This window comes from Ixodes scapularis, unplaced genomic scaffold, assembly GCF_016920785.2.
Source record: "Ixodes scapularis isolate PalLabHiFi unplaced genomic scaffold, ASM1692078v2 PGA_scaffold13__105_contigs__length_92229423, whole genome shotgun sequence".
Classification (NCBI taxonomy): Eukaryota; Metazoa; Arthropoda; class Arachnida; order Ixodida; family Ixodidae; genus Ixodes; species Ixodes scapularis.
Window position 1 is genome coordinate 47397525 of NW_024609839.1, and position 10830 is coordinate 47408354.

Here is a 10830-nt window from a genome sequence, read left to right on the forward strand (position 1 = left end):
ATTAGTAGAAGTATATTTTAAATTTAAATTGAATATTCCCCTAATGGCGGTGTAAGTTTTGATTTCACTCTATATTTTTGTACTCTTTCTTTTATGTAACTTGCATAACCACAAGGGTCAAACAACAATAGAAGCCTCATTACTGTTTATTTCAAGGAATAATTGCAGCCTGCAGAAGAAAGGTCCGGAGTCAAGCCTACGACAACTAGTAAATATATTTTAAATTCTCGTTACGTACAAGCACGACGCCCTAAAGGCGTGACTAACATCCTCGTTCAAACTGTTCAAAGAGGTTCCCGGCGCAGAGGTGTAGTTCCCTCGAAAACACAGTCCGCTCCTGTTGCCCGTCGGTAGCAGAGATTTAGGTCATCGGCTTGCCCGACTTGCTCGGACAGTCGCTGGCTCTCTTCCTACGGCGCGTCGGTGGTTCAGTGGTAGAATACTCGCCTGCCACGCGGGTGGCCCGGGTTCGATTCCCGGCCGACGCAGGTTTGTTTCTATTTTTTTTTTTTTTTTAATTTAGCTTCAATACAAAAAAAAAGGGCTCTTTTCCCCTTTTTCTTTCCGCCCCCGCTTCAAAAGTTAAAAAAAAAAAGTAAGATGGGTGCAGATATTTCTTTTTGGCATAGTTCGGCTCTTAAATACGATAGCATTCCTTGTGTTCGTTGTAAAAGACTATAAATTGCATTTCCAGACGTGAGGACAGAACACGGGAAAATCGCTTGTGGGCAGGCGTCTCCCTGGATGTGATTAGACTTCTGAAGGATCTCCAAGACGAGTATAACTTTGAACACATTGCGAAACTAGCGGATTTAGAAAGAAATGTGCTGTTTACATGTTTTTTTATAATTTTCCCAGGGCCGTTTGGAGAACATTAATGGGCTCAGCGAAGGTGTCAGTAAAGTACTAAAGTACGAAGCCGTTATTGTTTAGTGATACAGGCCTATAGTAACAACGAAAGTTTAGTTAGGGACAGTAGGAAATTAGTTTTTTGTCTTTAAAGGTCAAATAAACACGCGAAGGAAAGTTTGAAAAAAAATGTACGAGAAAGAAAATTATTTTAGAGCGCAGCAAAAAAAAAAAAATTCAGAAAAGTTCTTAGTTTATATTTTTGGCTAGGAATTAGGTGACTGAGTTACGTGGTTACTAAGAGGACCCGACTCAGAGCAAATGCGCGCATTCGGGATTATGCACCGTGGAACTAAAGCAGGGTCAAGTCAATAGGGATGGTTTTCGCAGACATATTTTATAAGGGATAACCGACACGAGCGAGAGCCGAGAAGTGTCATTTAGGTGAGCAGCCTACACGACGAGCGATGAGCGAGGAACAGAAGCATACCCGTTTTTAGACCCCATCGCCCATTGAGTCCAAATTAAGCCAAACTATGGAGCCTGGAGCGCGTCTTCGACTGGCGCGTTTGGCGTCCTCTGCCACCCATACATCACAAGTGGCGTCGAAGTGGCGAAAAGTGACCTCACAGAAGCCCCCGTGTCATGGTGTTGCCTGTCGCGATCCTGGCTAAATTTAGCGGGGAAAATGACGTCACGTGACTCGGTGTCACGTCACCTAGTCACCTATGAAGAAATTCGGTTTCTCCCCTAGATTTACCGGGAAAATTGACTTCAGGTGACCTAAACAGCAATTTAGTTTCCGCGTTAAATTTAGCGGGAAAATTGACGTCACGAGGTCTCAACACTAATTCAGTTTCTCCACTAAATTTATCAGGGAAAATGACGTCACATGACTTGGTGTCACGTCGCTTATGAACAAATTCAGTTTCTCAGCTAGATTTAGCAGAAAAATTGACGTCACGGGACCTCAACATCAATTCAATTCTCCGCGAAATTTAGTAGGGAATTGAATTGCCGTTGAGGTCACATGGCGTCAATTTCTGAGCTAAATTTAGCGGGGAAACTGTGGGAAGAGGGGAGAGTATGAAGGAGGAGGAACGGAGGGTACGGAAGAGCAGGATGGCAGGATGGGGAGCAGGAGGGGAGAGGAGGAGGGGGAGGAGGAGAGAGGAGGAGGAGGAGAAGGAGGGGAGGAGCAGGAGCGGCATACCCTTCCCCCGCGTTCCCTCCCCTCTTCCTCCTCGCACGCTGCGCTTTTATTTCGCGTTACAGAGATTCATAAGGCGTTTTATTTTTTATTGTTTTATTTTTAAGCACCTATTACTCCCTGGAGGCTTTTTTTTTTAATTTTAAGTACCCTCAGGTCTAGGGGCATCACAGAGGGGAGTGATTCTCAGTAAGGCGATTTGTTACAACTCTCCGAAACAAGGCGCCGTCGCTGATGGTGACCATGTACTCCGGAAGATCGTTCCAGGTCACAGCGGCGTCGTGCAGGACAGAATAAAGGTAGGCCGTTTAGCTGAATTTGGGCCGGGCTATTTTGGAGGAATGATCAAACCTTAGAGGGACGTAAATAGAGGCTGGTTAACAAGGTACTAATCGAAGCTTGAGTAGTAATACATATTGTGCAGAAGACAAAGGCAGGAAATGTTACGACGGATAGGAAGTTCGTTAAGGCTGTGTTATACAGTGACGTTGATCGCAGCGAACTCAGCGTAGCGCAGAATGTACGACTTTCGTGGGCCGGCGAGCAGGAACTGGATATCTGTGTCCATTCAGTTTCTGGGAACTTTGCGCTACGCCGCCTTTGCTACTCTCAACGCCGGTTAATGTTAAGTTGAGCTTTCATGGCAGACAGACCGGAGAGACGCTAGTAGTCAGAAAGCATGAAAGGAACGACTTGGTTGTGGACCAATTTAGTTAAGTTTAATCAGATGAATTGGGGATGATTCCAAATCAATGCCCCATATCCTAATTTAGGGCGGACAATTCCTTACCGAAAAACCCATTGTATCTTTGCGCTATCTCGAATATGGAACTGGAAATCGTTCTAGGTTCTATCTGGATATCATGTTTTCATAAATTATTCCTTCGTCAGCAACCTGAATTTTAGGTCTCCAAAATCAAATATTCAGTTCCACAATCCGGATAGTGAAAAGTTATACTGAGTTTTTCTTCGGGTAACGAAGACGTTCAACGACAGAAGACACGGACTTAAGGTTTCGGCGCACATGCCCAAAACTGCGAATTTCTGAAGCTGTGATAGGATTAATTTATTAGTTTTGGGTTGCAGGCCATCTAGTACAAGGTACACCTTGAACTTCGTATGACTTTACCGAAGGTGTTTCCAATATGTTTGAGTTTGAATTATAAACCATAAATAAGAGATTGTCTCTGATATACAGGGGTATCGAAGCGACGAAGCCCCAGCCCGAGGAGTCAAATCCAGCCCTCGAAAGCATTACGTCCGTCTCGTGCTGGCCGCTGGTCCTTCCAAAGTTCCAATGAAGCCCGACCTGCATCCTACTTCCAGCAGGCCTGCCGCAACCAGCGCAAATATAGCGCATAAAAAAACGGCATCGCAACGACACAGTTTCTTTCTTATTGCTTGTCCTGTATACTTCTTGTCCCTGCCTTTTTTGCGCTGTTTTATATTTTTAATTAAAACGGCGTCGCAATGCGCATCAACCGCGTTAACAAAAATTCGCAGTCAAAACGAGAGAAAGCAGTCTATCCTATGGCGTATCTTCTCGTCATAACATTCGTCAGACATATCATCGCCAGCATTACCATTCATAGCCTCCTGTTTTATATCTGCGTAACTACGTATGGTAAAATTCCTTTTGCGGGTCCTCCGTCGTTCTGTGTCCTGCGTCGTTTCGATTGCCTTTTACAGCATCAGTTCTATCATTCCCATCAGTCTTGCGCACTGTGTGACCATGCCAAAGTTTTTACGCGCTTCGATTTACGCCTGGTGAGTTTTCTGTTTCCCAACTATTGTGCAATGTGATAATTAGCTATATATTAAAACTTCTAAATAAAGTGCATGTATTCATCCGCCCTAGATTCTCCTTTCTTATTCTTACCTTGAATGTTGCATTTGATTGCTTACCTATAATTTTATGTAGATTTCTTTTTTCATTTCCTTGTTTATTTCTGGCCCCCTAGACAGCTACAGATCACCGATGCAGCCATAAGCCAAACAGTTTGGAGCCCCTCTCGTCAGATTCACTTCTAGTCCCTGGTCAAAGAATGATACCTAAAAAATTATAAAAATGCATCTACAGATCGCAAGTGATCGGGGGCATCCTTATAATAGGTGGCGCCAGCCTGGTAGTAAGCTGCTACACGAGAACGCAACTCACCGGAGCACGCTCAAACGCAACTATGTGAGGCAGGTTCGTGCTCACCGGCATGGCCCCCGTTCTCGACTACGAAGGGGTAGTCCACGCCGTACCCGAGGAAGTAGAGGTCCTCGAACGACATGAAGCTGGTCTGCATGAAGTTGATGTCCACGGGTGACTGCATACTGCTGCCGCAGGTCTTGTACGTCAACTCCCATTCGGTCTCCTCTGGAAGGACAACGAGAGATTGTATTTCTTTCTTTTATATCAAATGAATATACTTGAGTTTGAGTCTAAGACAAATAGATGGGAGCGATGTAGCTAAGGGATTTGGCGCGCGGTGAAGTATGTTGTCGTAGAAAACAAAAGTTTTAACCCATAATTTGTAATTGTTTTTGCGTTTGTTTAGAAAGCGCGAAGTTAGTCAGCCCGAAGGGGCGTCTGATGTTGCCACTGTAGATGAGAAATTTTGCCAGTCCAGTAGTAGTGCTAGCCTGGGGTTTTCCACGTGCATCACGCAGTAGTGATATACGAGTTATATATTCTAGCTGAAAGCAACACATGCATAATACTTTGCATTACAAATATCTCCAATGCTGTACAAATTTTCATCCGCACAACCAAGGTAACACAACTTGTTGGCTTGTGTTGTTGGCATTTTCTTATTGGTGTATGTCTTGAAAGCTCCAGGCACGACTGGCATGACTACAAAACGTGCTTTGGGGGCAAAGTGCTCGGTCTGGGGAAGTGTGGTCTTTGATTAGATATGATGCACTTCCTATCGTCGGGGTTGTATTGTTTGTGAACTGAAGTTCCCACTTCGAAAGTTGGTTCACCTTTTGTGAACCAAGTGAATCCTTTGAGTGATTCAAACTGTATAAAAAAGGTTCGGCAACACGTGTTAAGAAAGAATGGTGTTACGACATCCGTGGTCAGAGTTAGGCGTGTGACCCTAAGTAAAAATTTGAGGAAATAAGCACAGTATATGAGTTTGAGGAGTTCTTTTTCCCGTGTCTTTCATATTTTGCTAAGTTTTTCCTTCTTTTATCAGAGGCTCGGGCAATTTTTAACATGATCCAGATCCAACAGCTCGCTTGTAGATTCACTCTACTTTCAATATCCGTAAGGAGCTTTTTTTTTTTTTTTTTTTTTTTTAAAGCTTTCGGGTGAAATCATTATGTAAAATATGACGCGCCTAAAGAATGCACTTGAAAATGAAACAAGTGTGTTGTCATGTCTCAAAAAGGGCCAGTAAAAATGTTTCAAAAAAGTATTTTTCTGCTTGACAATTTTGGCTGCTTATCTTTTCGCCTTCGGCTATAGTTGGGCTATTACTGCCAGCCGTTTCGCCGTTTGTTGGCCAGACCGTCAGGCAACACTGGGCGTTGCGGCTCCCAGTGTGCCTTCTGCGCCACCTACCAGAGGCCAGCGCGAGGCGCTGATTGGACACGAATGTTGCGTCAGTTCTCGGCTGACACTTGGCTCCATTCAGTGAGCGCACGAGTTCCAGCCGAACGCTGACGCAGCACTCGTGTCCAATGAACTGATGCTGGGTATCTTAACATCGCCCCTTATCGAAATAGGTTGCAGCATCAATGAATAAGAACGTCGATGGATGAATAACAAAGCAACAAGCGTTAACATAGTGAGCCTTCTAAGCGTGAACATAATGAGCCTATTAAGTGGGTAGATAATAATCCTTTAAAGCGTGAACAGTCTTTAAATAATGAACATGATAAGCCTTTTAAGCACAAAGAGTACTTTAAGCGTGAAAATAATAAGATTTTAAGCGTGAACACTATGAGCCTTTTAGGCGTGAACACCCATTTAAGCGTGAACATTATAAGCCATTTAAGCATGAACTTCCCTTCAAGCGTGAACATAATAAATCTTGCAAGCGTGAACGTAGGCTTAAGCGTGAAAATAATATGCTTTCAAGCGTGAACAGCTTTTTAAGCATGAACATACTAAGAATTTTAAGCATCAACAACATAAGCCTTTTAAGCAAAATTATAAGCCTTTCAAGCCCGAAGCCTTTTAAAGCGTGAACATAACGCCCTTTTAAACGTAAACGAAATTTTAAGCAGGAAAATAATAAACTGTTTAAACGTAAGCATAATGATCGACGCTCTGCGCTTCATTAGCTGTCTGTGTCAGTGGCAGAGGGCAACGCCACTGCCGCTTTTCGGCGTACTCTCCTCGAGGTTCATTCACTCTGCAGCTCAAGGACGCTTTTGCGGAAACGGGATGCACTTTCTCTAAAAGCATCTTTCAGGTAGTTCAGTTTCGTGGTACACGCCGCCAACGTAGTCTATGCTGGTGAAAGGAAGATCATGGATTCTTTGTGCGTTCCCTTTTGTGGGACTGTCATTCGAAAGGTACTACTTGCCTTTGACGGTCGTCAGGTTGGAACAATTGAGCCTGTGGTAAGTCCATGATTGGCTTTCGCAGTATTCGGGCTGCCTCCCTACGAAAAGTATGTTGTTATTGACATGACAATAAGTCAATGGACGAGGATATCTCGAAAAATAAGCAGCGTTCATTTTGTTCAATTACGGACTCAAAAAAATGAAAGACGTTTACAAATCTCTGCAATGCGAAACTAGAGCGCAGCTCTTGAGGAGACTGACGGTATAGGGTACGGAGGTAATAGCATGCCTCCCTCTCTTCCTCTCCTCCCCTCCTTCTCCTCTGTTCCTCCTCCTGCTCCTCTTCCCCCTCCTCCTCTCCTGCCTCTGAATTCGTTCATAGGTGACGTGACACGAAGTCGTGACGTCATTCTCCCCGCTAAGTTTAACGGGAAGACTGAATAGGTGTTGAGGTCACGTGACGTCAATTTCCTCGCGAAATTTAGCGGGGAAATTTTGGCGCTAAGTTTAGCGGGAAATTTTTCAACTAAATTTAGCGGAAAATTCTTCCGCTAAATTTAGCGAGGAAATTTCCCCGCTAACTTTTGCGTGGAAATGCCTCATAACGCAGCGCGCGATGTTACCACGACGGCGACGCCGCTCAACCCGTAAACGGGCGCCTATAGAGCTGTGCTATAAAATGTAGTGTGTATAATAGTGTAATAGCGTATCCACAACGGACTCTAGCGCTGAAAAACTAGCCGGAAAAATCTGCGCCTGCGCATCGAAAACTCGATTTCAGACCGAAGTTTATCTAGGCCTAGCACATGCAAGCCGTGGGGACAGCTATGGCGGCGGCTTCCCGAATGCGAGGGGAGGCCGCATTGCTCGAAGAGGGCGGTGATCCCTCGCCCTTTTGGACGAAAATGCCTCTGGCGCACCCTTGTGAATGATTGTGGACGCGACCCATCGGAGGGCTAAGCCACACCACCTACCTCGGGAGCGGCCATTCGCCGTAGGCTAGATAGGCCTGCTGCGAACGGAGGCCGAGACGCTCTCGTTGGGAGAGCCTGAGGTACTCGGAGCCTCATTATTTTTGGCGCTTCCTCCGTCCCACGGATCTGCCTAGTACGGTAGCGTGGGCCTCCTTCAGGTGAATATGTCTGACACGACAGCGCCGACATTTTTCCGTTCCTTTCCTGTATTTGTTTGGCCAACGGGCAAAGCATGGCGGCGAAGACGCCAATAAACCCACGTCTTTGGAATTCTTTTGTTTCGGAGTGACTCCTTCCCATCGGAGCTCACGGCAGTCTTCGAACGGACCCGGCCGTAGCACTCCTCAATAGCGACCTATGGAGTGGGATCTACCTCGTGGTACAGTAAGGTAAGTGGAATCCCACAAGCCACACTTAGCTGAAGCATGTTACCTGGTGAAATTTCAAGGTGTAGCTCCCGTCTTGGGAGAAATGGGGATCTAGATGCTTGCTATGGTCAACGGCGGACGTGTTCGCACAAGTCCGAATCAGCAGTTGTTGTAAGTTGTGGCACAATCTACCGGTAGACGCAGCGTGCAGATTACGGCTGTGACGTCTGCTTGCCGCATCTATCGGAGATGGTGAAATAAAACAAGCACGACCGTTGCTAACTTGGTGGCGTTGACTTCTGCCATTGATCGTCGACAGTTTTTTGGTTCAATTTTCAACCGGAAAAGAGCTGCGCCTCACAGCTTCGCCAGGTAAAATGCACCTGCTAAGTTCACATTATGAAACGTTGAACTTCCTGTGTTCCCGAACAATTTTTGGCGGCTCGCTTTAAGGTTGCACGCTCCATAATGGGCACTTTAGGTACAGTGGTACATGTATGCTCCATCAATCATATGAGCTTAAAACGTACCAGGAGCAAAGTCCAGAAATATAAATAATGGTAACCTGTAAACAACTCTGACGTCAGGCCTTCAGAGAAAAAAAAAAGTAAATGAGAAAAGAGAAAAGAAAAAATATGGCCTAAAAATTAAAAAAAAAGGAACAAGGCAGAGAAAGGAGAACCTGTAAAGAACTTGAAGGGCCAGTGGGAAAGGGAACGGTAAAGTCGAATGTCCCGATGAGGTCGGCAACACCTCCAAGAAAGCAGGACCGTGTGCAGTACTGGATTTTCTGCGCCACTTACCAGAGGCCAGCGCGAGGCGCTGATTGGACACGAATGTTGCGTCAGTTCTCGGCTGACACTTGGCTCCATTCAGTGAGCGCACGAGTTCCAGCCGAACGCTGACGCAGCACTCGTGTCCAATGAGCGTCCCGCGCTGGCCTCCGGTAAGTGACGCACAAAATCCATCACTAAAGCCTGCTGTAGACCAACTCAACTCTTTGACGTCACACCCCTACGGTGGCGCTGTTGTCGGAACTTCTTTGCACAGAAGCCTTATCTCACGCAAATCGGGTTTCTGCGCACGTGCAGTGCTTATCCTATATACTGACAAAGCCTGGCAGATCGAAACGAGAAGCAGCCGCCGAAATGGAAAAGGTGGAACGGCAGACAACGGATGAGAGGAGAGCCACGTGGCTGGCGCCCCGCTGCGGCGAGACGCCTAAACACACGTCTCCCAAGCGAACAAAGTGTGTTTCGGGTCCTCGCCGCTGCAATAGGGTGACCACCTTCCTGCCGGTGGAATGCGGGACACCCTGACCGGGGGGGGGGGGGGGGGGCGGGGGCGGAAGTAAGAGGAGGACGGTATTTTCACGACTCAAGAAATAAGTATTAAGGGAAATTCACCAACGCGCAGACCCCAAAATCCTGTGCTGTCCGAAAGCGTATTATACACCTGAAAATTGTACGCGGCAATTAAACTAAGATAAGTTTCACTCACAGTGATATACTTTTGTTTATTTGTAATGGTATATATTTTATTAAAAGTATCAAAGTTGAAAACATAAAGATCGACTACACCAGACCCCAATGCATCAAAATGAAATTTAAAAAAAACAGTAAATATTTTTCGCCTTATTGTTTCCTGTCGATACTTACTCTGATATTAACATGCTCCAACACAAAAATAAAACCTTATGTTGTCGTTGTTTTGACCGTTGTAAGTTTCAGGGTTTTTTTTTTTTCTTCTGTACCGTCTTCACTAAAAAAAAACAGCTTTCCACAACAACCCTTTCGCATGATACAGTATGATTTGCAACTAATTACAATAGTTTATTTTTCAGCTTTTGGCGAGCAATTTTCGCTTGCAATATTTTGCCATCAAGGGGAGAGGCACAACGGCGCATGTGCGTCAGTCTCCAGCGAGAACGACGGTTGCTTCCCGCAGTGCTTGGCAATGAAATACCATCAAGAATCGCACATTTATCAGCGACCTCCGCGGTTCCCCGTTGCCCGTTGTTCGGAAGCGCCATAATTTGCGCAGTGAATGTTGCGACAATGTGAAATGCGGTACATTTTGAAGATTTCGGAATTTCTTGCGGGACGCGGGACACGAGACCTCAATGCGGGACAGTCCCGCGAGTCGCGGGACGGGTGGTCACCCTACGCGGCAAAAGCTGTGCGCTGACATCCAGGTTCCCTGAGAAATGGCTTTTTGGTGCTCTGTGCTACAAGATCCTCACGCTCGCAACCTGCGACCGGGCAGTCCGTGGCCCCGTCGTTGAACTGCCAGGCTTTGTGAGTACAGAAGAGGCTGTGGCAGTTCACACTCGTGCAGTGTGAGCAAACGAGGGCTGGTGTGTCAACATTGCGTTAAAACACGAGCCCTCGATGAGAAGGCGTTGTCAACATGAGGTGTTGACTGAGTCCAGGCCTCCCCGACGTACGTTCAAAGGGCCGGGGAAGACAGATATACAACATATATTTATCTTCCATCCAGTCGGTGGAAGAAGGGAGCTTAAAAATCAGCTTAATGGGCTCCCTCCTCCCCAGAAATTATACAGGGTGTCTCAAGTAGCGGCCAGGCTATTTAAATCGACCGCAAAAATTGGGTTCTTAACCTATTGTGCTACGATTCTGCGCAGCGTTGCCCACATGAGATGCATTTTTTGTATAAAATTCGCAAGGAGCGAACTTGCCGGAGGAAAATGTAAGAACGGCAAAAGGCTTAACTTCTATGGAAACGCAGCGAAGCCTTCAAACAATAGGGCGCTTTTTTGCACGGGAGACAAGAGATGGCGCAAGCGGTCGTGACGCCAACTGCCGATAAGGAACGAGCATGCGGCGCCGAGAGCAGGCGTCATTAGCAGATTTTTTCGACTCAAAAGCGGCGCGCGTGCGCAAGCGCGACAGTAGCATCACCA

At 46.1% G+C, this 10830-nt stretch overlaps 1 protein-coding gene and 1 non-coding gene across 2 annotated transcripts in view; one reads left to right on the forward strand and one right to left on the reverse strand.

The window, feature by feature from the left end:
* Window positions 1–4899, reverse strand: part of LOC8054033 (carbonic anhydrase 12-like) — a 62702-nt gene extending 57803 nt beyond the window's left edge. The window contains exons 1-2 of the mRNA XM_040210740.1: window positions 4818–4899; window positions 4263–4424 (exon numbers count right to left, since the gene is read on the reverse strand). Coding sequence (XP_040066674.1) covers window positions 4263–4424; window positions 4818–4899 — 244 coding nt within the window. The remainder of the gene's footprint in view (window positions 1–4262; window positions 4425–4817) is intronic.
* Window positions 418–488, forward strand: Trnag-gcc. Its single transcript has one exon. It is a non-coding gene; the product is annotated as a tRNA-Gly (tRNA).
* Window positions 4900–10830: the final 5931 nt, after the last annotated feature.